This window comes from Populus trichocarpa, chromosome 4, assembly GCF_000002775.5.
Source record: "Populus trichocarpa isolate Nisqually-1 chromosome 4, P.trichocarpa_v4.1, whole genome shotgun sequence".
Taxonomy (NCBI): Eukaryota; Viridiplantae; Streptophyta; class Magnoliopsida; order Malpighiales; family Salicaceae; genus Populus; species Populus trichocarpa.
The window spans coordinates 5,234,103-5,261,419 of NC_037288.2; the positions used below are offsets into that span (position 1 = coordinate 5,234,103).

The 27,317-nt window shown below is 36.2% G+C and overlaps 3 protein-coding genes across 4 annotated transcripts; 2 read left to right on the forward strand and 1 right to left on the reverse strand.

The window, feature by feature from the left end:
- On the forward strand, positions 1–3,380 carry LOC7470192 (G-type lectin S-receptor-like serine/threonine-protein kinase At5g24080). 2 transcript variants are annotated; one of them, XM_024599722.2, is made up of 2 exons: positions 1–1,304; positions 1,434–3,380. In XM_024599722.2, exons 1-2 carry the CDS (start codon positions 284–286, stop codon positions 3,164–3,166), a joined length of 2,754 nt encoding a protein of 917 aa, XP_024455490.1. In that variant the 5' UTR covers positions 1–283; the 3' UTR covers positions 3,167–3,380. The 2 variants fall into 2 exon arrangements, with proteins under 2 accessions (XP_024455490.1, XP_024455489.1); XM_024599721.2 differs by having other exon boundaries at positions 2–458; positions 528–3,380.
- On the reverse strand, positions 3,322–6,592 carry LOC7476315 (uncharacterized). Its single transcript, XM_024599723.2, has 4 exons — positions 5,898–6,592; positions 4,863–5,485; positions 4,035–4,550; positions 3,322–3,805 (listed from the first exon to the last, which is right to left on the reverse strand). The coding sequence occupies exons 1-4, from the start codon at positions 6,148–6,150 to the stop codon at positions 3,677–3,679; spliced, it is 1,521 nt and encodes a 506-aa protein (XP_024455491.2). The 5' UTR covers positions 6,151–6,592; the 3' UTR covers positions 3,322–3,676.
- Positions 6,593–7,650: 1,058 nt separating this feature from the next.
- Positions 7,651–9,562, forward strand: LOC7476314 (transcription repressor OFP5). The gene has a single exon (XM_002305685.4). The coding sequence runs from the start codon at positions 8,119–8,121 to the stop codon at positions 9,412–9,414; it is 1,296 nt and encodes a 431-aa protein (XP_002305721.4). The 5' UTR covers positions 7,651–8,118; the 3' UTR covers positions 9,415–9,562.
- Positions 9,563–27,317: the final 17,755 nt, after the last annotated feature.

Consider the following 27,317-nt stretch of genomic DNA (forward strand, 5'->3'; position numbering starts at 1 on the left):
TTAAGAGAAAAGTCATGATGGGTATTGCGAGGAAATCATACAACAAGAATCGTAAACTCTTGAGGGTAAACGTGTCCACTATCCATGGCTGGTAACAAGGACGGGGAAATTAAAGAATTTTCATTGATGGGGCAAATAGCATCACGTTTTGTGTTAGAAAACAGGGAAGCTTCCTAAGTCCTATGGCTGCTGCTGCACTGCGTTCATTTGGTGTTGTATAGCAACAGCATTTATCGATCTGTATTACATTCCAGAGTAATACCATACAAAAATAGTAGAGCTCATGGCTATATGGCCTTTGAGTGATATCCTGCTAGTGCAGCTTTTGATCATGTTATCTCCTGCATACTTCCTAGAAGCTCAAATTCATGACTCCACAGCACAAATATCGACATCATGGACAAACAATTTGTCCATTCCAGCGGGAGACTTCGATTTCTACCAAATGATCTTGATGAGTGAGTCTGAGTCTTTTGCTTGTGGATTTTACTCCAAAGACCAGAAAAATGATTCCTTCTATTTTGCAGTTGTATCACTCCAAATGTCACATTATCAAGATGGTAGTTTTAATTTCACTCTTGAGAATGTCATATGGTTGGCAAATGAAAATAAGCCTGTTGGACAGAACGCAACTCTAAAGTTACTTCCAGAAGGAAATTTGGTTCTGAGAGATGCAGATGGAGCTTTAGTCTGGTCTACCAACACGTCTAACATGTCTGTTGCAGGTATAAAGATGATGGAAACAGGAATGCTTGTGCTTCAAGACCACAATAATAAGACTGTGTGGCAATCTTTTAGTACTACAGCACATGTGTCCACTTCATGGACGAATAATTATCGCATATCAGCCATGCCTTATAATACATATAAAATAATCATGATGCACGGAGCTGTTTTTTCTTGTGGATTTCACTCCACGGACCAGAATTCCTTCTATTTTGCAATATGGAAGCAATCGGAATATGCTGGGGATGCCTTATGGTTAGCAAACAGAAACAGGCCTGTTGGTGAGAACGCAACTTTACAATTATTACCAGATGGAGATTTGATCTTGAGAGATGCTGCTGGAACTTTCGTTTGGTCTACTAACACATCTAACATGTCTGTTGCGGGTATGAGGATGATGGAAACTGGAAACCTTGAGCTTTATGATGTCAATAACAAGACTGTTTGGAATTCATTTGATCATCCTTCTGATGTACTGTTTCTTGGGAACAAATTAGTGGCAGGACAAAAGCTGGTGGCAAGTGTTTCGAAAACTGATAGATCTGAAGGTGGCTTCAGCCTTTTTGTGATCCCAAAAGGTTTGTTTGCTTCTTACCAAGCTAATGCGCCACAAAAGTACTTCAAATTTTCAGTTTTTGGGGGCATAGACAGCCTCCAACTAAGTCATGATGAATCCTCTGGTAATCTTGCTTTACTTATAATGTCAGCTTCACCTGATGAGCCGAATACAATGCTTACAAGCACCGTTAAATACTCAGCGACGGCTTACATGAAATTTGATCCTGATGGGTATCTCAGAATTTATGATGGCAACATGATTGACGGGGTTGATCTGTTGACAGATATGATGAGTGCATGTGATTACCCAACAGCTTGTGGTAATTATGGGCTGTGCTTAAATGGACAGTGCTCGTGCCCAGCAGGATTTGCTCGAGCCAATACCACAAATGATCAAGGCAACTACAATTGCTGGCAGATTAGTCCAACCACATGTGAAAATCCAAAATCCCATTCTCTTCTTCCCCTGGAAGATGTCTACTATTTCAATTATGTTGACCCTGAGGCAGCGGTCCTGAATGGAACAGACATGAAGAGTTGTAAAGATGCATGTTTGAAAAACTGTTCATGCAAGGCTGCTCTATTTAAGTATTACGTTAATAATTCTCATGGGAATTGTTTTTTGCCCTCACCAGTTCTTACACTAACGGCTGATGGTAAGGAAAGAAACAATTACCAATCTTATGCCTTCATCAAAATTTCTAATGATGGAGAGAATGGAAGTGCTTTTACATCTTCTATCAATCCTACATCTTCTATCAATCCTAAAATAATAGCAGGATCAACTATTGGAGCCATCCTTCTTATGAGTTTAATTGCTGGTCTATGTATTATGGTTTTGAGGAAGAAAAGAGATCGAGAGGAAGGAATAGAAGACTTGAATCAACTATCAGGAATGCCCATGAGATTCACATACCAAGAACTAAGAGTAGCAACTTGGGATTTTGAGAAGAAGCTTGGAGGAGGAGGGTTTGGATCAGTTTTTGAAGGAATTCTAGAAAATGGAGAAAAAATTGCAGTAAAGCGCCTAGATGCTTTAGGCCAAGGGGAGAAGGAATTCTTGGCTGAGGTCAAAACTATAGGAAGCATCCATCATGTCAACCTGGCGAGGCTAATTGGATTCTGTGCTGCTAAATTGCATAGGCTTTTAGTCTATGAGTTCATGTGCTGTGGGTCTTTGGATAAGTGGATTTTCTGCAGGGAACCACTACTACATCCTCTGGACTTCCAAACTAGAAGAAACATTATCATGGATATAGCAAAGGGGCTGGCCTATCTCCATGAAGAATGCAGACAAAGAATAGTCCACTTAGACATCAAACCACAAAACATTTTGTTGGATGCAAATCTGCATGCTAAGATCTCTGATTTTGGCTTGTCTAAGTTGATTGACAAGGATCAAAGTCAAGTGGTGACCACAATGAGAGGAACTCCTGGGTACTTGGCTCCTGAATTATTCAGCTCAGTCATCACAGAGAAGGCAGATGTTTATAGTTTTGGAATCGTAGTCATGGAAGTTGTCCGCGGAAAGAAAAATCTGGATAGGTCACAGCCTGAGTGCATGCATTTGCTCCCTATTCTTATGAAGAAGGCACAGGAGGATCAATTGATTGATATGGTTGACAATAGCAGTGAGGATATGCAATTGCACAGGTTAGAAGCTGTGGAGATGGTGAGGGTTGCTATTTGGTGTCTGCAAAGTGATCACACCAGGAGGCCTAGCATGTCAACAGTGGTTAAGGTCTTAGAGGGCACCATGGGTGTTGAAGCAGACCTAGACTATTGCCTTCAGAATGCAACAACAATGGCAGCAATAAGAAGAGAGGCAGTGCTGGACAGTACTGCCACATTGCTGCCATCACTACTATCAGGACCAAGGTGAAGAAAGATCTTTTGCGATATATCTGTGGTGTTTATGTTTCTCTGATAGGTGTTTTACCTTCAGTTCTCTTTATATCGCTATTGTAATGTTATCTGGGAAATTGTTCAATTAGCATAAAGTGTGACAGGAAAGCATGAAAAATTGCAAGAAACTGCTGGCTACAATTAGCTGCTTACTACAAGTAAAATAACCAAGTAAATTCTAGCTCCAAGTATATCACTGCAATGATATAACTTCTCTGGCATTTAAAGCCAAGACATGCCATCAGTTTTCAGTTAAGTTTTTGAGGTAAAAAAATTACTTTTATAGCCAACAAAGAGCCAAATATACATGATTCCGGTTAACATGTTACTATTAACATTGTGCTGATTCTTTTCAGAAAAATCATATCGAAGGCATTTGATTGAATTGTGTTGACTTAGCATGGAAAATTGAAGCTACCTCCCCAGAAACCTCTTTTCTTTTCTTTTCTTTTTCTTGAAGCTGCAATTTGTCTTCGCAAATCGCTACTCATTGCTCAGGTATAATGATGTCAAAGTCACTAACAGTCCATTCAGCAACTTGATTAGGGGCCTTGAATATCTCTGTTCCTAAATCAATGGACATCCACTGCCTCCTAGCCGGAGGAGTCCCAGGATCCTGCAAAATAAGTAATAGCCACCATATGTTAATGTCAAAGAGCTCTGTCCATTTTAATAATTCATCATGTCACTTCCTTTCGGCCTCTGTAAAAATTTCCTTCCGTTTCTAGGATGCAGGATTATATCTAGTGACTTCGAGTTTTGAAAGAATTAGCAAATTTGAAGCTCTGAAACTGTGCCAAGGCCATTGAATCCATAAGAGAAAAGTGAAAGACAGAAAAGCAAACCTGGTAGAAGTAAAGTGATTGCGACAACCTCCCAACATCAAGTTCCCAAGTTCTCGGGTCACCAATCCAACCCTCACCTTGCTTGGTAGGATATCCATACTCACCCCAAACTGGATGTGGCAAAATCTGTAATATCTCCTGAGGCTGAGGATTGCTATAGGGATCACACAAACTATAAGGAAATTCAAGATGCTCTGCGTTCCCAGGAGAACAGTACAAGTGATAGGCGGCATAAGGGAAGCGAGCAGTGTCATTGCGATGGATACGTGTTCCATCGGGAAATGTATGGTAAGGAGGGCACACATTGAGGTTGTTTGGATGGCACCATGAACTTATGTTTGGATTTATGATCATTTCGCTGTATCGAGTGACATCTGAAGTAACATTTCCATCGCAAGGTTTCCCATCGTTCTTCCAACAGCTTCCCATGTCCATCAGGTAGAACTGGCTGCTAGGACCCCCACCATTGATTACATTTAAAGTGAACCTTACTTTGAAGTTTGGTGATTCCGGGATCTGCATATAGTGCACGTCAACTCCATCACTCACAAGTTTGTTTGGCTTGTAAGTAAAACCTGCATTAGTGCATGATATAGACTAATTTTTCAACCCCTAGATGTCACTCGTGTAAATCCACCTCCCCTGTGAAATGTTGGCAGGATTTGACCTACATTTCAATCTATTTCTATGCATCATAATATTTTATCTACATCGGAGGCTTGGCAGAAACAAAGAAAAGGTTTGGCACTCCCTTTGTTTGTATTTGAACTGTTGAGGAATTTGAATTATGTATATTAATTAGATCAAAGAATGTAAAGGAGTACTCACAATTTTTGACATACCCCTTGTTGGGTAATGGTACCCACCAGAAACATCATTTGTGGCATCTGATCTCAAGTAAAGCATCAACCATGGATACTTTGTTGAGGTCCTCAAAAGATGATGAAAAATCCAACTTCCCTTTCCTACCTCCTTCTCCCATGTCACAGAATGGTATGAAATGTTATCCATTAGTCCCTTGCTCAAATCTGCATCCAAATCCCATGACCCATAAAACCTTCCTTTAAGTGTCGTCCTATTAGGCCCTTGCAACGTGGTGTAATCATGATAAATGAATGGCTGGTTCATGCACCCTTTTCCAAAGCAAGGGAATCCAGTGTCCGGGCCGAAAGGCCCCACTCTGTGGCCATTTTTGGGGCACTTGGCAGAGTAAGTGTCCATGTTGCCGCTCTTGAGCATGATCATCCAGAATTGCCACGGATTAGGAGTGTCTTCAACTTGACATTTTGAGCCTAAATAGAGTTCCTTATCCGCAGCATAAAGGTTTACATCATAAAGGGCATTTGGTTGCACTCCTAGAAAAGGGTTTCCAACACTAAGCTTGTTGTCTTCCTCTGTGACTCTGTGGACCAATGCATAGGGCAAGGAATTGCAGAGGGCGCAGTTCTTTTCTACAAGACACAGAATTCAGAAACAAAATAAATACAGATAAAAAATGTTCGAGTACTTTCTTCTCACAACTTACTACAGAAACATAGAAGTTATACAAACCCTTCTCTTCGTTAAGAAATTGTCTATTCCGATTTCAAGTTCTTGCTGGGAATTTATGCATTTATTGGATTTATAAAACTCAAGAATCATAAACAGACTAACTCTTGTTCACTGAAGGAAAGGTACCATTGTACTCACAATCTACAACATGACAATTTTCTATCCAAAAAGGCAATTCAATACGGTGATAAAGCAAACAGATCTTCCTAAATTACACCAGAGGTACATGAATACTTTAAACAAGCATATTTGGCTTCATTGCATCCAGGTGCGGATAGAAGACAAGCAAAGAAAATGGCCTGAAAATCTTACCTTCTGCCTTCGGAGAAGCCTTGTATATGTCAAAGCAATCTGCAGCTCTTGGGCTGCCCATAGAAGGAACTTCTTCTCCAACCTCATTGCATTGATTCCATGACTCTATTGCCAACCTTAAACCATCTCTTCTCATTCCAGGATCGCCTAATGCTGATACATACTCATTTCCAGCTGTAGCATGTAAGGCTCCTGAAAGAATAACCACGGCCAGAACAGGAAGAAAATAAACTGGGTTCTTCTTTCCATCCATTGGTTAGAATAGAGGAAGTTTGATATCACACATGTACATTACTATATATAATATGATAATGAATTGAAGAGACTCAGTAGAGATGTAGAATTCGAACTTGATTGATTGAGAGCCAAGTACGAAAAAATTGCTCTAGACTTTGGTCTTACTTTCCAGTTGCGAGGAACATACTCTTCCTCATAATGAAAGCTCTACAGATATTATTGTTAATTTCCTATGTGTAACTTCGGTCGGTACAAATTCCCGTTCATAGGGGGCTTACTTATGCCTTTCTTAAACTAACTCTCGCACCAGAAAAGAAAGGGACAAACCAGAATTTTTAATGAAAAACAATATAAGCTAGGGATACAAAAGGACTTTTGGTTACATCTGTTTAAAATCATATTCACAAAGTTAGAGAAATCACTGGAAAATAGTAAAAGTTCATCTTTAGCCTATGCTGTAAGGAAAGGTGCCGTTTCTAGCTAACTTCTGTAGACGTTAAAACCTACCCTAGCAAGTCTTCATGTATTCCCAAAGGACATTACAATAAAAAAGTTTATACTACTTCGAGTAAATACTTGGGGGTATACGTATAGAGTTATTGAGCCGTTATTCTGCAGAACAAGCAGAGGAAAACCAAAATAGGGGATTCTGGCCCTTCTTGCTGATAATGATCACACATCGCATTACAGTAAGAATCTGACAATGACCCTTCTTGCCTTTGATGGACCACGGGTTGGCTGCACATGCTAAACTTATTACAGGGCCAAAGTGGGACTGAAAGTGGAACAATTGTCCTAGCCTGTGCAAGTTACATGAATGCTATTATGTCAAGTGTAATTGTAATTTGTAGCTCTGCAATGCAAATTTACTCCAAATCCTTCACTGTCTGTGATGCAAACCACACATTGACTGTAACAGTGGGTAAGGGCATTAGCATAACTAATTTGGTCTTAACAAGCAAACATTGATGTCTGCAGCCTTTCTAACTAGAATACCAGTTGTTGGTTTTCTTTAAAACAAAGTGATGCCTCTATCATATCTGGAGTAAGAGAAAAGTTTCTATATTCTGTTCTTGAAATGCAATCAATCCTTTAGACGCAAAACTTGTTGACAATACAGGACCTCAACCTACTGCAGGTGTTTATCCAATGCAGCCAAGGATTTGGACCGATTTACTTTTGTTTGTGGGCCTGAGGCTTACCAAACCCAACCATTCTTTCAGCCTTCATTCTTATCAAGTGCTAAGATCTTCTTTTTTTCCGAGGCTATTAGCCACTGTAGTGGTCTTTGACATAAAAGCAAAAAGTCACATCTCCAGAAACCAAAAATAAGCAAAAGGTAAAAGAAGGAAACAGATAGATTTTAAAGAAAACGAAAGGAAATGATTAAAGAAAGAAATCTCCAAATCACTAAAGCCATAAAGAGAGAACTGTCAGTCCTAATTGTCCAAAATCTGCCCCCATTTCAAAGCCCTGGTAGCTGGTTCATACCAAAATACAAAAGTTCACGAGCTACTGATGCAACTACACTGGCTATGTGGACAGAATTATACACCATAATTCTTGTGAATGAACTTTGGGTGATCCTGCACCTAGAGGATCAAAGGGCTTCCCATCTGAGCATGGGTTTAGGCATGAATTCATTTCCAAGTACAAATCATAAAGTGAAAAAAAGAAGCCAAAGTGGTCACAAGATTAAGGGCGGGTGCCTCTTTTGAAAAAAAAAAAAAACTAGCAGCAGAAAACAAAGTAAGAAACCCACGTCCCTATTTATAAACCTCTAACTGTCCCAAACTGCTACAGCTCTCTCTCTCCCCCTCCCATTAACACCCCATTCAGTTTCTTATCATCATCTCCATCTTCTTCTTCTTCTCTTGGCAACTGGATAACCTTAAAAAAAATCAAGCTATTCTCATCCAAACAAAAGAAAGAAAACTACTCCATAACAAACAGGAAAAACCCTGTTTGTCAGAAGTAGAAAAGGATGAAGTGGGGTAGGAAAAAAACCCCATCTTCTTCGCGCCCTTCTTTAATATCTCATGTTTTCCCCACTTCCTGGCTAACAAAGTTCAAGCACATGAGCATCAACCCAGGGCAAGAACATGCAAAAGCGAAGCAAAAAGGGAAATGGAATTCTGTTTCCGCAAGTCCATTGCCATTTGCTCGTGGTGAAGGAGGAGGTAGATTCTATGGAGGGGATGGCGATGCTTTTTGGAGACTTTCTTTTGGTGACGAGAGTGCTAGCACAGGTGCTTTGAGTTCATTTCATAATGATTTGGACAGTGAGCTCCAGGCTCCACCATCAAGTTGTCACAGCTGTAGATCAAACGCTACAAGGGTAAATAATAGAAAAGAAGACAAGATCAGGTTCAGCAACAAGGTTTCTGAAGCAAGGAAAATGAGAGGACTGCCAAGAGAAATTGAGATTTTGCCTGAAATGGATGCATGTATAAGTGAAAAGGTAGCAGAAATCAGGACCCCAAGGTTGAGGGTTGGGAGAGAGGAGAAATTGAGGAAAACAGATCAAAGGGTTTTCGAAGCGCAGCAGTTCAATTTGGATGGAGAATCGTATGAAGCAGAGAGGGTATCAAGAAAAGAGACATCAAAGAATATTTCTGAAACGGAATCAGAAAGAACGATTGGGAGGATAGAGAGAGAGGACTGTAAGTTGACAGCTTCTCATTCAAAAAAAGATTTCTCCACTCATCTAAGAAAGACTAAAAAAGACTTTGTATTTGCTGCTCAGAATGAAAGTGATGGATTTTCTGCTGAAAATTTGAGTTCTGAGTGGCAAACGTTGAAAGACATGAAGATTGAAGAGCTCAAGACAAAGAGGGAGAAACAGAGAAAATCTCTGTACATAAACAGAGAATTGCAGAGGAAAAAGAAAAGTAAAGTCAGGGCTATTTCTCCAAGAACAGCTTCAAAAGTCGAAATCTGCAGAATAAAAGCACTTGAAGACATGAAGAAAGCCAAGATGAAAAAGAAGAAAAAGGTTAGGGAGAAAAAAATGGAGGGATTCACAGGCCTAGAGAATTTCGCTGTGGTGAAAACCTCGTTTGATCCACAGAAGGACTTCAGAGATTCAATGATTGAAATGATTGAGGAGAAGAGAATTAGCCGGTCAGAAGAGCTCGAAGAACTCTTGGCGTGCTATCTGACATTGAACGCTGACGAGTATCATGATCTTATTGTCAAGGTATTCCGGCAGGTATGGTTTGATCTGAACGAGGCCTGCTCTGATACTGAACTAGAGAATGAACAAGGTTACGATGAATAACCGCATTAGTCAGTTAATTATAGCAAGAAACTTGTAAATTTCCTGTAAATTGCTCAGATATTACTGTTATAATATGATGATGCCTCTAATTAATTATCATTCCATGAAAAATATCATCATAACTTCAATGCAGTAACAATTTCAAGAATTAGTGCTATTAAAGTTTGTGTACATATGTCCACCATAATCGAAGGGATGCACTGATGAGGAAAGGAGATAATTAATGTGTTATAAACAGTACACAGCTAATTGCTTGCAACACGTATTGATGCTTTAGCATTCCCATCACCTATCATGCTACGAATCTTTAAAGAGTGAGAGAAACCCTATCCTCTCACAAGTACCAAGGATTGCCGTGCAATGTCAATAACTTACATTCAACATCTATGAGCGGGAAGGCAGCAAAGTGACAAATCCATATTTAGTTCGGTTTACATAATCTAGTGGATCATTAACCCAGTTAATTTAAAAAAAAATATATATAAAAAATATTTAGATATTATTAATGTTTTTTCTAGTAAAAAAAAAATTAACTGAATATGAGTTGGCCTGAATGACTTTAAAAGTTTAAAAACAATCTTGACGACTTGTAAAAATATAATTTTACTAAATAAAATTTCTAGATGACATTTTCTTTAATATTACAACAACATATTGGATTGACTTTGATCAACTCGGGTTAATATGTCAAATTTACAATCTGGGTTATGAGACTATGATAACCTTAATGCTATTATAAAGTCTAATTCTCAATACTCAATGTTGAAGGATTAAATTGAAAAACAATTCAATTAAAAAAATATCTAAAAAAATAATCTGGGTTAACTTGTTAAGCACACATCCTAAGTTATAAGAAAAAAATAACTCAACAGAAAGCAAATCGAAATAAATTACAAAGTTCAATTTTCAATCAGCTCGAGTCAATTTGTCAAACCTATGACTCGAGTCAAGAGACCAAGATAACCTAATAGAAAAAAAATAAAAAAAATGACATGCTTTAACTCGGGTTAGTCTGCTAAATCCATGATTTTGATCATGAGACGGAGATAATATGGTAAAGAGCAAATTAAAAAAAAATTATGAAGCTTAATTCCTAATCGACCCTATTAGACCTAATGTTGAATGATAAAGTTTGTAAAAAATTTAATTAAAAAATGATACAAAAAATAAGTCAACTTGAGTTAACTCACTAAGCACTATTCACGGGTCATAAGAACGAGATAACCTAATAAAAAACAAACCAAAACAAATCATTAAATCTAATTCTCAATCAAACACAATATTAAATGATGATATTGAAAAAAAAGTCAATTAAAAAAAAACCTGAGTCAACTAGGTTAACTCGCCAAACTCGCTACCCGAATCATAAGATGGGGACAACTTAATAAAAAGAAAGTCAAATATTGAAAGACTCGTGACTCAAGTCATGAGACCAAAATAACCTTTTAGAAAAAAAAATACAACCCGATTTAATCGGGGTTAAAATGTTAAAACCCATGACCCTAATTAAGAAACTAAGATATCTCCATAGAAAGAAAAACAAAACATATCATGAAGCTCAATTTTCAATTTACCTAATGTTAAATGATGAAATTGAAAAAAAATCAATAAAAAAAAGATATAAAAAACGACTCAAGTTAACTTGGGTTAACCCATTAATCACCATTATCGAATCATGAGGCCGGAATAACCCAATAGAAAGCAAATAAAATAGATCATGAAGCCTAATTCTCAATCAACTCAATATTAAATGATGAAAGTGGGAAGAAAAAGTTAATAAGAAAAAGGGAAAAAAATGAGTCAACCATGTTAACCCGCAATCCGTGTAATAAGAGTGGGATAACCCAATAAAAAAAACAAATCTAATATTAAAAGATAAAGTAAAAAAAAAAAAGCATTAATAGAAAAAATGTAAAAAAAACTATTACAATGAATAGTGCTTTGTGAGGAGGGGTACAACAAAAACCCCTCATCATTTAGTTTTTCTTGTTAATTAATGTGTCTCTTATAATGTCGATGCTTTTGAAAAGAAATACACATATGACATTTTGAAAAACATTTTTAAATGCAACGTGAATGCAATTGAAAGAATAGTCACATATCCTTTCTTTTCTAGATGATGCTCAACTTATATTATAATACAAGTAGCTTCAACTTCAATATTTAGACTCCTCCAACATTTTATGCACCTTTATAATCTCTCGTAATCTTTGCATAGATGTTAACTTGTTTAAGAGTTTAAAATAATCAGTATCATTTTGAGAGCGTTATTACAACTCTTGGCCAATTCTACCTACTAAGGTTTTGAAGACACCTAAAAAAAACTTCTAAACAAATAAAGCTTCTTTTCCTCACACTTCTACTTTTTCTACAAGCTACTTAACTTGTGTATAAGCCTGTAGACATCAAATCCCACATACTAATATACTTCCTCAAAAGAAATTTTAAAGACATTGATAGCCTTCTCAATCTTTTACTTTACAAAAGTAGCAAGTAAACTATTGGGTTTATTTTAAATCACGTGTCCAAATGAGAAAATAAACACTCATGTGCTTAGTCCATATATAAAAGTCTAAAGTTATCATATTTTAGGGTTAAAGTTTATTTGTAAATGCTTTTATTCTCTATACTTTGGTGGCTATGAAGAACAAATAATAGGTGAGTTTTGAGTTACTTTAGGATCTTGGATGAGAGAAAAATTTTATGTGACACCTTGTAGTCTTATACTTTTTCATAATAAATTTCCTTTATTGTCTTGCTCGTAGGGTAGGTCTAAGTTACTAAATCATGTAAATTTTGTGTTTTCTCTTGTGTGATTCATTGTGCTTATTCTTTTATATTTCTCTACTTTTTAATTAGTTTGAGATTATAGGGTTGTTTTCATAACAAACTAGCATTAGAGCTTGCCTGGTTATCAGTTGGCTTTCACGATGGTGATAAAAGTAACGCCAACGATGAAATTTGATGTAGAAAAATTTAATGGTTGGAACAACTTCAATTCGTGGCATATTAAAATGCACGCCTTGTTAGTTCAACAATATTTATTCAAGGCACTTAAATGTATAGATAATTTGACTAAAAGAATGGATGATGAGGAGAAAGAAGATCTCATAGAACAGGCACATAGTGCTATTCAATTTTATTTGTTTAATGAGAATCTGAGAAAGGTTGTTAAGGAGATTATAGTTACTAGATTTTGGACAAATTTGGAAACTCTTTACATGACCAAATCCCTGATAAACCGATTGTATCTAAAGTATCAGTTATATATTCTTTAGATAAAAGAACTTATGCCCATTAAAGACCATATTGATGAATTCAATAGAGTAATTTTAGATTTATAAAATGATGATGTTAAGTTTAAATATAAGGACCAAGCTTTGATTTTGATGTGTTCGTTATGTCTTTCTTATGATTATTTTATTAATACTTTATTGTATGGAAGAGATAGTCTTAGTTCAGAAGATGTTAAAACTTCATTAAACTCTAGGGAGTTGAAAAGGCAAGAGTCAAAGAGTTATAATGTTAATCATACAAAGGGTTTGATTGTGAGGGGTAGAACAAATAATAAAGGGTTCAGGTAGTGGAGGAAGGTTTATATCAAAATTAAAGTCTGGGGATATTAAATGCTTTGAATGTTATGAAGTGGAACTTTAGGAAGAACTATCTTAAATTAAAATATCAGAGAAAGAAGAAGAAAATCTCTGATGCTGTAAATGTTTCTAGTGAAAGGAAATTTTTTTTTATGATATTGAAAGTGTTATGATTGTGTCTATTGGTAGTTCGGGTGATGAATCAATTATTTATTTGGCTTGCACATTTAATATTTATCCTAATAGAAGTTGGTTTGAAACTTATAAAGTTGTCAATGATACTATTTTATTTAGAGACAATAAAGGACTTTCTATTATTGGTATGAATACAATTTGAATTAAGATGTATGATAAAAGTGTTAGGACATTAGAGATTCGACATGCTTCAGAAATGAAGAAGAATTTAATTTCTTTAAGTCTTTTTTTATTTTCAAAGTTATGGTTATTCAACTAAAAGTGGAGTTTTGAAGGTTTGTAAAGGTGTTCTTGTCATGATAAAAAGAAAGTTGGTTAATGGTCCTTACCATCTTAAGGTTTAATAATAATTGATTTAACTAGTGTATCATTTATGATTGATTGGGATAATGGTCTACTTATTTATGGCATATATGGTTAGAACATATAAGTGAAAAAGGAATGATAAAGTTACACAAATGAGATTTGCTATGTGATCAGAAAATAGGTAAACTGGATTTATATAAGCATTATGTTTATGGTAAACATTGCAAGGTAAAATTCAGAATGTTTATTCATCATACCAAGGGTATTATGGATTATATTCATTATGATCTTTGGATGTCAAAAGGTGAAGCACAATATCTATTGATATTTATTGATGACTACTCGAGACAGGTCTGGATGTATTTTCTAAAAAGAAAAGGTGATGTGGTCATCACCTTTAATAAAGGAGTTGCTAGACATTACACTATCAGGATTACACCACAACAAAATAGGATTGCAGAATATATGAATATGACATTCTTATCAAAAGCACGTTATATGCTTTCATAAGCTAGATTGTTGAAGAACTTTTAGGCTAAAGCAGTTAACATGGCTTATTATCTAGTGAATAGATCTTCATCAATAGTTTTAGAGTAAAAGACTTTATATAAGGTATGGTCTAGTTCTCCTGTTGATTATTCTAAACTAAGAGTATTTGGTTCTCATGTTTATGCTTAGGTTAATAAATATAAACTTGGGCTGAAAGTGAGAAGATATATAGTTCTAGATTATAATCTGGGGTGAAGGGATATCAATTATGGTGTGTTGATCCTAAATCACGTAAGTTTATTATTAGCAAGGGTGTAACCTTTGATGAGTATGCTATATTTCATAAGAAAAAAAAGTCGATTGGTATTGATGTTGAGATGGATCAAGGTACCAGCAAACATATAGAGCTTGAGGTTAGAGTTTCAAATACAGTGCAAAAATATGCTTTAGTTGAGCTTGTTGAGGAAGTGGTGCAAAATATTTTTGTTAAAAATGCACATGAAGAACAACCTTACAATATTGCTACAGGAAGACAAAAAATACAGATAAAACCACCAGTTAAGTATGGTTATGCTAATCTAGTTTATTTTGACTTGAATATTGCAGAAAATATTGATGATTATGAGCCTTATTCTTATAAAGAGATAATTTCTTGCAAATAATCTTTTTAATGGATGATTATTATGAATAAGAATACTAAGTGTTTTTATATAAATAAGATATGCGAACTTGTTAAACCACCACAATGCCAGAAGATTGTTGGGTGCAAATAGGTTTATAAGAGGAAAGATGGAATCCCAAGGGTTGATGATACAAGGTTTATAACATGTCTAGTTGCTAAGAGCCTTATACAAAGAGAAGGTGTTAACTTTAATGAAGTGTTCTCTTAAGTTGTAAGGCATAGTTCCATTTTGGTATTTCTTGCTATGGTTTGTTTGCTTAACTTAAAGCTTGAGCAACTATATGTCAAAATAACTTTTCTATATGGTAAGTTGGAGGAGAGGATATATATGCATAAGCCAGGGGTTTTCATTACTCAAGGTAAAGAAGACAATGTGTATTTATTGAAGAAGTTATTATATGGCTTAAAGTAATGACCAAGGTAGTTGTATAAAAGGTTTGATACTTTTATGCCTGGACATGATTATTTTAGGAGTGACTGTGATAATTATGTGTATTCCAGGGAGCTTTTAGATGATTTATTTGTGTACTTGTTATTGTATATTGATAACATGTTGATTGCCTCCAAAAATATATATGAGATCAATGGTTTGGAAAATCAATTAAGTGGTGAGTTTAAGATGAAGGATTTATATGCAACTAAGAAGATTTTAGGTATAGAGATATGTAAAGATCAAAGTGTTGGCAAGTTATACTTTTCATAGATTAAGTATCTTGAGAAGGTATTTGAGTGTTTTGGTATACAATACTGCAAGCCAGTGAGTACTATACTTATAACTCATTTTAGGTTATCTTCAAGCTCGTCACCAAAAACTAAGGACGAGAAGGAGCATATTTCAGATGTTTCGTATGCTAGTGTAGTTTGAAGCATTTTATATGCTATGGTTTGCACTTATCCAAACATTCCATATGTTATTAATGTGGTCAACATGTTTATAGAAAATCATGGTAAAGTTCACTAACAGACTGTGAAATGGATACTCTGTTATCTTAGAAGCACTACAAATATTGGCTTGATATATGACAAATGTAGTAGCACTAAAAGTAATGTTAATGGCTTTGTTGATTTAGATTACTCTAGTGATTTGAACATAAATAGATTGCTGACATGTTATGTTCTCACTCTTTCAGGATGTGCCATTAATTGAAAAGCAATTTTACAATCCATTGTTACATTGTCTATAACAAAGGTTAAGTATATGGCATTGAAAGAGGCAGTGAAAGAAACTTTATGGCTGAGAGGTTGATTGGTAATCTTAGTTTGTCATATAATTTGATTGTTATACATTGTAATAGCTAGAGTGCTATTCATCTAGCCAAGAACTGGATGTGTCATGAAAGAACCAAACATATTGATGTCAAATATCACTACATTTTAGATATCATGTCACAATGTGTTGTATTAGTGAAAAAGATTGTTATAGTTGAGAACCCTGCAAATATGTTGACGAAGCTTATCTCTATAGTTAAGTTGAAGTATTGCTTAGACTTGATTAATTTATGTAGTACTTGAAAGATGTTTGGTGGAGGTAATTATAGAGGAGTTCAAGTTTTGTATGTTGGCTCAATTTAAACCAAGGTTGAGATTTGTTGAGTTTGTCTTAAATTATGAACTCAAATGAGAAAATAAACATGTAGAAACACAAATTTTCTACCAATCAAATTTTGCCATGTGTTATTTTATTCTTTAAAAGAAAGGATAAAATAAAATTGAAATAAATGACATGGAAAATAAATGAGCCTTCATATATTTCTTGGCCAATGAAAAGTTGACACTTGGGATGAGATATTCAAGATATCTTGTCATAAATGCAAGATCCCATCAGATATCTTGTCATAAATGCAAGATCCCGTCAATAAATATCAACCAATAAAATTATGTCATGTGGCATTGGAAAAAGGACCTGAGAGCCCCTACAGATCTCTATAAATAGAGGGCCTCAACCTAAAGAGAGGGGGAACCTGGAGATACAAATTTTCTTCAAGACAAGTTCTTCAAGCAAGGAAGCTCTCTTAAAAGTTCTCAAGCCTCCTTCATCGACGCTTGAAGTCTACAAACAACGAAGCTCTGTTGGATCAAGCCTAAACGCCCCATTAGAGTTCTTCAACAACACTTTGAAGACAAATCAAAGGTACTCTTCAAAGCATCAAATCACCAGGGGGATTCCGGGAGATACAAATTTCCTTCAAGACAAGCTCTGCAAGCAAGGAAGCTCTCGCTCTCTCTCTCTTCAAGCAAGGAAGCTCTCTCAAAGAGTTCTCAAGCCTCCTTCATCTACGCTTGAAGTCTACAAAGAACGAAGCTTTGTTGGATCAAGCCTAAACGCCCCATAAGAGTTCTTCAACAACACTTTGAAGACACATCAAAGGTACTCTTCAAAGCATCAAATCATCAAATCTCGCTTCGCAATACACGCCCAAATTCGCATCCTTGCAAAGCACAAATCTTGGCTTGATTACTCAAATAAATCAAGTCACCATACATCAAATCCAAGGGAAGAATCAGAGGATTGTCATATTCTTTTTAAAGAATATATTACGTAGAGATTGTACCCATTCATATATTTAATAAAATCATATATTTGTACACGTGTGCTTGTTTAATTTCAGGTGCTCAAAATTATATATACAAATTTCTGGCGACTCCACTGGGGAAATCTCTACCTCTCATCTCTTCCCTTCAAGAAAGAATTTTCAACAAACTCTCAATGACAACTAGGAGGAACATGATCACCATTGTCGCTTCGGAAAGCAACAAGGCTACTTGTTCAAGTCGCTGACATACCATTGAAGATTCTTCAACTCCGTCATTGAAAACAAAATCCATCGTTGAGTTGTATGCACAAACTAAGCCGACTCTCAAGTTGAAATCAACTTCGAATGTAAGAGGGGCACAAGATCTCGCCTCAAAGATGAAGCCACAAGTAACTCCACTACAAAAGTCAAGTGGGGCACGCGAAATTCTCTTCGGCACGCAATGCGACTTCGATAATTCACCTATAGAAGCTTTTCCATGTCAATCACCAAGTAAGGCTTCGGGTTTTGGCACCATGTCAGTGATGATGATCGAGACAACATCTTTGGAGGATCAAGTAGGGGTGAGCAAATTCGGTTCGGTTCGGTTTTTACCCAAAAAACTAACCAAAATCAAATTTTGAAAAACTTAAAAATTCAAACCGGAACCGGTTCAAACCGACCGGTTTCGGTTCGGTTCGGTTCGGTTTTTTTATCAGAAAAACCGGAAAACCTGTATTATTGTTTTTTTGGGCCTTTTTGGGCTTTTTCGGGCTTTTTAATGGGCTTTCTGATGGGTTTTCTGATGGGCTTGTAATTAATGTAAATATCATCTAATTTTGTTACAAAATTCTATAATATATTTAATATTTTTTTTCACTAAATATTCATTTATATTAAATTATTAGTGCTAATATTATGTTTAATATGTTGCACATCTTTCTAATATTTATATTTTGGAGTTTGGACTCCTCATGCATCAAAATTTAAATAACACACACACCAAATTAAAATTAAAATTACAAAGCATTGCCTTCAAAATGGGCTTAAAAAAACAACAAATAACATTGCCATAAAAAATAAAATACTTCATTGTGCACATCATCTTAATCAAAAAGCACAACAAGATAACAAGAACATTGCACTTTGATTCCGTAATACCATTGACATCAAAACCTGAAAATCAAGATCTAAAATTATAACATGATAAAATAAATTAGAATATGTAAAAATAAATAGTAGTATTTTACCATCAAAGTAACTTTTGAACTAATTATCATCCGTTACTAAATGTAACTTTCCACCAAATTCTACAAAATAAAAAATTAGACATGTTAGATGATTGCAAACAATTTAATTAATAAATAACAAAATAAAAGGTGCAAATTTCTAAAAAACATTACCTGACTCAAGGTTTTCGTAGGTTTCAAGATCATTTATCAAGCTTCTAATATCAGTTGGAATTGATCCATGATGCAACCAATTTTGACAACAAATGAGTGCTTGAACAGTTGCTGGAGAGAGAGAACTTCGAAATTGATCAAGCACACGACCACCTGTGCTAAATGCTGATTCAGAAGCCACTGTGGATATAGGAATAGCCAGAACATGTTGTGCAACCTTTGAAAGTGTCTTATATTTCAAAGCATTACTTTTCCACCAACCCAAAATATCTAACTTATCATCATCAGGATCCTCACAACCTTCAATCAAATACCTCTCAACCTCATTTTTATTTTCCACACTATCCACCTCTAGCAAATGTCTTTTGAATCGAGCCAAAGTGTTAACATCTACCTCCACATTATCAATAGCATTAACATCCTGTTTATGCCTATTATTATCCACCACTTCATCAATTTTCAAATAAAAATCATACAAGTTCACCAAAGTATCTTTCACCTTAGTTGTTAGCAATTGTGCTTTGTCATAATCATACAAATCACTAAAACAAAATTTCACATATTTCAACTTCATACGTGGATCTAAGACAGTAGCCACATATAACAAAAAATTCTGATTTACTTCACAACCCCAATACTTCTCAAACTTTAACATCATATTCATCGTCATTCCACTTAAAATACTATCTTTATTTTTACACAATTGCAACAAGTTTGTATGCATGTAAATCAATTCATTGAAGAAAGAATTTGACGTGACATGCAATGAGCCATAAAATCTCAATGTAACCATATAAAAGATCTTTAAGAACTTAACCAAAGTTCTTGCATTTTCCCAATCCTCCAAACCAGGTGGCCCTATGTTTTTTTTTTCCCCTTTGAATCAACCTCCAAAAAGTAACTTATATACCTAAGTTCTTTTTCACCTAACCTCACAAACACCTTTTCAAACTTTTCAGCAGCTTCTAGCATAAGATAAGTTGAATTCCATCGAGTTGCAACATCTAAACACAATGATTTCTTACACTCTATATGCAACTTTTCAGCACACTTCTTAAATGCAAGATGCCTCGATGGTGAAGATCTCACAAATCTAATGGCATTTCGAATCTTAACAACTGAATCATTAATCTCTTTCAAGCCATCACATACAATGAGGTTTACAATGTGTGCACAACATCTAACATGCAAGTGCTCATTTGACAATATATTAGTTGGCCAATCTTTCATCACATTCTTTAAATATGAAATGGTCACATTATTAGAGCTTGCATTGTCTAATGTAATAGTCAACAGTTTATCAATCCCCCACTCCAACAAACAATTCTCAATAACTTGGCCAATTGTCTCACCCATATGATTGGAAACTTGACAAAAATTAAGAATTCTTTTATGCAAATTCCAGTCATTATCAATCCAATGAGCTGTTAAACACATATAGTTAATATTTTGGATTGATGTCCATGTATCTGTTGTCAAGCACAATCGTTGACCCCTAAGAGCTGTCCTCAATCTATCCTTCTCTTCAACATAAAGTTTCAAACAATCTCTCATAATTGTAAAACGAGAAGGAATGTCAAATCTAGGTTGCATAGTCCTAGCAAACAATTTAAATCCCCGACCCTCCACAAAATTAAAAGGCAACTCATCAATTATAACCATCTTTGCTAGTGCTTGTCTACATTCATCATAATTATAACATATTGCCTTGAGACTTCCTACATTTTGTTCTCCCAATTCACCCTTCTCTATCTTAGGTTCTAATACCAAAACCTTTTGTTTCTTATCAACCACAAAAGGGAACTTCTTGCACACTTTTAAATGACTCCACATATTACTTGTGCCATTAACAATAGTATGACATGCATAATGTTTTCCACAATAATTACATTCAGCTCTAGGGGCTTTAGGATCAACATCAAGTTTTGTAAAGTGATCCCAAATTTGTGACTTCTTTTTATCATCAGCATTTCTTTTCCTAGATGTAAGGACTTGAGGTTGTTTACCTTTTGTATCTGTGGTGGACCCTGCATTGGTTGATTCTGCGTTAGGTTTTGAAGTTGGAGAAGTAGTTGATGTTGGAGTAGTGCCCATGGATGAAGCATTTTGAATTTGAGTAGTTTCCATCTGTTATTACATAATGAAAACATGTTAAAAACCAATAATTTATAATAGATTAACAATAGTATGACATGCATAAGTTCAACTGTACTTTTAAAGATTATTTTCACAAGTTAAGTTCTTTTATTTTGGTTGATATGTTGTAAAACAATTATGCTACTGGGTGCTGAGATTGCATTTTGTAATTTCAATAGACAATAATACAATACAAAATATATATATATATATACAGCAGCATATATATATATATATATATATATATATATATATATATGCTGCTGGGTTGAAATACAATCTCAGCACCCAGCAGCATATATATATATGGGACAACTAGTTCTATTTTCTCTTATCCTGACACATTCGAATGGTAAATCTAGTAGTTCAGAAACATGGGTGAGAAGGGAGTATGAAGCAAAAGGTGTTATTTAATTAAGCTACTCTTTTTTAAATTCGTGAGTGTTGCCAACCAAAGGAAAACTCAAGCATATATCATGAACTTTTCATTATTTTTGGAATTGATCAACAATCCAAAGTAAGGGTGCTGAGTACAATCAATGGCAAATTAATAAGAAAACTTCTCCCTTCAATCCAAGCTACTCTTTTTTCATATATATATATATATATATATATATATATATATATATGCTGCTGGGTTGAAATATGCTGCTGTGTTCTATATATATATAGAACACAACAGCATATATATATATATATATACACATTATTCTCTTTTCATAAAATAAAAAAAACTTAGTTTTCAGAATTGATAAATTACAATCCATCGAACCCCCCCCCTCTTTTTTTAACACAGATAATAAACATAATTCTTTGTTTTTTTAGCACACAGCAACAGCATACCATAATAATGGATTAGCAATGATATTTAAAACAAATGCCTCTCGGGGAAACTGTTTTTTCCTATTTTTCTCCCTAATGTAATAACATCAAGCTCATAATAAACAGAATCACAGAGCATATGTTCAAAAAAAAAAACAGAGATTGACAGAAAAAAGAAACCATACCTGTTGTGACATGATTCAAGGTCGGATGTGAGAGAGGGAGGTGACTGCCTGACTGGATCAAAAGTTGGACTCAACGAGTTTAAAAATAAAACTGCCCAATAAGACAGCCGTGAAGATCTTCATCTGCCTATAAGCAAATTCCTTCCCAAGACATATCCGTGGCCCTGCCTGTTAACCAGCAGAAAGCCTGATTTTAGTCATTTGGTCAACGAGATGGGAGTCCATAAAGTTAAGCTGAGCAAGCACTGAAAATAGATCTTAATGATTTGCACAGCAAAGGCAGCAGAAAATTTATTTGAATGTTAATCAAGTGAATTAGACAGATCTTTATTTTCACTAACCTGGAAAGCTGTAAACTTGAAAGGGCTTTCTTGTTGAAGCACGCCATCCTCATTGAGCCATCTTTCAGGCTTGTAGCCGGTGTGGTGTGTGTCCTGCGATTCAAGATCGGGTGTGACCGTGTGAGAGAGGGATGTGACTTACTGGGGTTTGAAGATGAAGATGGTGGCCGGTGGGAGAGGGATGTGGCTGACTGGCGTTTGAACTTTGAAGATGAATATGCTGGGAAAGAGATGTGGCTGGCTGTGGTCCAGTAGATGAAGATCAGAAGATGGATTGATTTTGTCACAGATGTGAAATTGTGAATTGTGAGTTGAGGGAGCGGCTCAGGAGTCAGGAGCAAGGAGAAGGACGGCTGGAGCAGGAGTATGGATGCTAGGGTTAAGAAAAATAACGTGATTTTTTTTTGTATTTATAGTACCCCTTAAACCGAATCGGTTCGGTTCGGTTGGGGTTTTTTCGGTTTCAGGTTTCTGGAACCGGAACCGAACCGAACCGAAACTTTTTGCAAAAAAATTAATCGGTTTAATCGGTTTTTTTTTTCGGTTCGGTTTTTTCGGTTATTTTTTTCTCGGTTTTCTCGGTTTATTCGGTTTCTCGGTTTTTTTGCTCACCCCTAGGATCAAGTGACTAACTTGACAAAACTCGTCGAGGGGCTTTCGACTTCACTCAAGGAAAAAGACCACGAGATAGCAAAGTTGATGAACAAGCTTGAGAGCATGAATGAAGGAGGCCAAACCTCGGCTACCAAGGCTTTACAAGTAGATCAATCAGATGTCATTGAGGATTCTACAATTAGAGCTGCAAGGAATATACGCGGTATTACTGATGGTATTTTTACCATGAATCAACTGAAAGAACTTATCAAGGAAGCCATCACGGACCAAGTAGAAAGCTCAGTTCAACCCTCATATTCTTATGTGAAGCCATACACCCAACGAATTGACCTAATAAGGATGTCTCCGAACTATCAACCACCAAAGTTTCAACAATTCGATGGTAAAGGGAATCCTATGCAACATATAGCTCACTTTGTGGAGACTTGCAACAATGCCGGAACTAATGGAGATCTCATGGTAAAACAGTTTGTTCGTTCCTTCAAAGGTAATGCCTTCGATTGGTACATTGACTTGGAGTCTGGCTTGATCGATACTTGGGAGCAACTGGAGCGTGAGTTTCTTAACCGCTTTTACAACACTCGTCGTGTGGTTAGCATGATTGAACTCACTAATGCACGTCAATGGAAGGAAGAGCTTGTCATCAACTACATTCATCGGTGGAGAAACCTTAGCCTAACTGTAGAGATCGGCTCACCGAAACTTCTGTGCTAGACATTTGTATTCAAAGGATGCATTGGGGACTACGCTATATTTTACAAGGTATCAAACCAAAGTCTTTTGAAGAATTGGCTACTCGAGCACATGACATGGAAATTAGTATCGCGGCGGCTGAAAGCTCATCATTACCTATGCAAGAGCCAATGAGAAATAAGCTTGAAGGTCATAGATTTGAAAAGAGCGCTGCAAAGGTCGAGGGAAAGCAATCTTTAGTAGTTAACTCGACGACCATAAGGGTACCAGCTGGAGTTAAGAGGAATGATCGGGCGACATCAGCTACTTTTCAAAAAGGTGAAAGAAAGAAACCATCCTTGAAAGAGCGACAAGAAAAGGTGTATCCATTCCCCGACTCAGACATATCTAGGATGTTGGATGATTTGCTTGAGGCAAATATCATTAAGTTACCAGAGGTGAAACGCCCCGATAAAGCAAACCAAGTGGACAATCCAAACTATTGCAAATACCATCGCTTGATCAGTCATCCCATAGAGAAGTGCTTTATGCTAAAAGATAAGATCATGAGGCTACACGAGAATGGAGATATCGTTTTCGATGATGAAGTAGCAGCCTCTAATATCACAACCATGGTCAATTTAGGACCACACCAGTCACTCCCTACAATAAGTTTTGGCTCCTTTGAACCTATAAAGCTTGACATCATTTTGCCTACGAGCTTCACTATATCCTCAAGTCAAACTCCATGTATAACCCTCGCACCTCATGTTGACAACTCGAAACTTGATTCATTTGAAAATTATGATGACAAAGGATGGACTTTAGTCATGCATAGAAAAGGAAGGAAGAGGCACATACAGATGACAAAGCCAACTAGAATGAGGATCTCAATGGTAACGAAGCTAATTGATGAGCCGATATGCCGAAAGATTCAACAAAAATCCATACCAGTTAAAAATAAGGGTTTTTCAACTCAAAGTCTAAGGAAGCCTGTTACACTGGATGGGTACATGCCAATAGAGACGAGAAGGATTGAAAATGCACTTGCTGCTTGCTATCATATTGATAAAGAGAAAACTCTTATTGAACCTGTCATGAAGGAAAGTCATGCTCACTCTTCAAACTTGGCTCATGGTGTTTGCATAACAGAGATATCCTTCAATGATGAAAACTTGTTGCTTGGATCAAAACTCCATAATCGGTTGCCGTTCATTAAAGGATATGTTGATGAAAAGATGGTGAATCGTATCTTGATGGATGATGGTTCGGCGATCAATATACTACCTCTTAAGACTATGAAAGAGCTGGGGATTCCTATGGATGAACTCTTCCCAAGACATCTGATGATTCAAGGTTTGAATCAAGAAGGGCAAAACGCCATAGGAAAGATAAGGCTTGCGATACACATGGAAGATATGAAGTTCAATGCACTTTTCCATGTCATAGATGTCAAAACTACTTATAATATGCTACTTGGACGACCATGGATACATGAAAATGGTATCATCTCCTCAACGCTCCACCAATGTTTTAAGTATTGCCAAGATGGGGGCAACAAATTCCTCTCCAAATGGGATGGCCCTTATGTGGTTCAAGAATTCTACACCAACGGAGCTTACAAAATTATTGATGAGAATGGATTGAGGATTGGGCCTATCAACGGCAAATTCTTGAAAAGATATTATGCTTGAAATCTGATGTAGCTCCTGGCCTGCATGAGCTAAAACTGCGAAAGGCAAAAAAAAAAAAAACAAACAAAAAACAAAACAAACAAAATTGAACTACGTTATGACTTGATCCTTTATCCACAAAGGTACGTAGGCAACTTGGAATTTGTTCCAAGTATAGTCACGCAAAAAAAAAAAAAAAAAAAAAAAAACCTCTTTGACAAAAAAATATATTTTGAAATATGTTGTGACTTGATCCTTTATTCACAAAGGGAAAGAAAATAATTTGGTGATCTGTGCTCAAATGCTGAAGGTTATGATTTCTCTTAAGAAAATTCTCCATCATACGCCTTGAGGAATTACTCTAACTCGGTCTTCCTGCGCTGCAACATCCAAAGCTCACCTTCACTGTCAAAGCAAGAAAAAAAAAGAGTTGCCTTCTAGTCGTTGAGATGTTGCTGTGCATAAGAGAACGATTTGGAATATTGCTATAGGTCAGTCACCTGCACAAGTCTTTAAGAGATGTCAAGATCTTTCTTGTTTCAAAACGCGACATAAGCTGGAGAGATGTCTCTTGACATGTTCGTTTAAGACTACCTCAAATATGATCAACGAGATGACCTGAAGAGCTTCAAAGTATGCTTCAAATGGCTTCAGATTTGGTATGGTTCCTCCAAACATGAGCAGGTGATATAATGAGTAAGATGTCACCAGAAGTGCTTCAGAAAATGTTTGAAATGGCATCTTCTTCGAGAGGAAATGACTTAGTTCCAGCTGTTGCTTCAGCTTTAAACACTGACGGATCAAGTTCCTTTGCTGGGGCAAAACCAATAGAAACTCGAGGAAAATTTACAGTTAATAAGAATGGTGGCATCAGTGGAGTTAGTTCCTCATTGGATTTCTTTTTCAAGTTCGAGAAATATTCCTCCGTCAAGCTTTCCTGCCTCAACTTCTGATATGCAAGAACAGATAGGGACCAAATGAAGGATCCAACTATGCAGCAGATGTTCATATCAATGATGAAGTATCTAAGCCCAGAGAACATGGCTACCATAAGTGAGCACCTCAGAATAAACTCTCAAGAAGATGAAGATAAAGCTCAACAGGCCATGTCATCTTTATCACCAGAGGACTCGGATAAAACGATGTGATGGGCTGATAGGATCTAAAGAGAAGCTGAAGGTGCAAAGAAGGCACACGTTGCTGATGCAACTGTCGCAGATAAAACCCAATAGGTTAATGCAACGTTTGTTGAATTTGCTACATGAAGTGCTTGAGCTTGCATAAAAAGCATTAATGGAGATTAACTGAGCCAACTACAATGCATGCTTTGTTAATTGTTGCTGCTGATGATGAAGAAGAGTTGTGAGGATAACCAAGGATTGATGGAATATTTTTTCTCCACCAAATGGAGATGAATTTAATTTGCACAGGCACTAAAACAGAGCTCTTGGATTGCTGAGATGATTGGCCGCCTTTGTTACTTGTGCAGCTGGGTGTCCTTGGAGTTCCACTGCACTCTTAGAAATCGACGTTGTAGGGGAACCATTCACCATTGGAGGAGACGAGGATTGGTCACTACTGGGACCTGGTTGCCCTTATGGAGAAGCATATAATTTTTAGCTGGCTGCAAAAGATATCTGTGTATTACCTTGTTGGGTTCTGCCTTGTTGCTGAGGAAAGTTTGATGATGATGATGATGAAATGTGGTCTGAATAAACACTTCCTTTACAAGTTGCTGGTTTTTTACTACGAGTGGAAGCTGCAGCTACAACTGCAAATTATCGCTACTTTTAAGACTGAAGGATTTGTTGATTCTGTCGCTACTGCTGCAACAGCTTCGTGTTAATTCAATGAGAAGATGAAAGTGAGTCCATGCAAAATATTACTATGATCATCAGGGGGCAGGACTTGCTGAAGAAAAATCTGCAAGGACATAGATACAAAAAAAAAATTATACAGGGACATATATCTTTCTTGTCACCGATGCTTTAAGAGATTATACAAGGATGGTTAGTGACTTGTCGCTCCTGCTATCTGAACCAGAGAATGGATTTCCAATCCACACTCTAAGAATAAGCACCTGAGATCAGGAGAGAAAACTAATGCACTTCGTAAAAAGAAAAAAAGACATTATGCATGAGTTGAACAAGAAATTAGGTACTTGTTAGAATTGATGCAAACAAGAAGACAGATATGAAAGTGCTTCAGAATGCTAATGAGGAGCTCCAATCAATTACGGGTGGTTTTGAGTTAAAGCTGCATGGTCTTTCCGACCAAT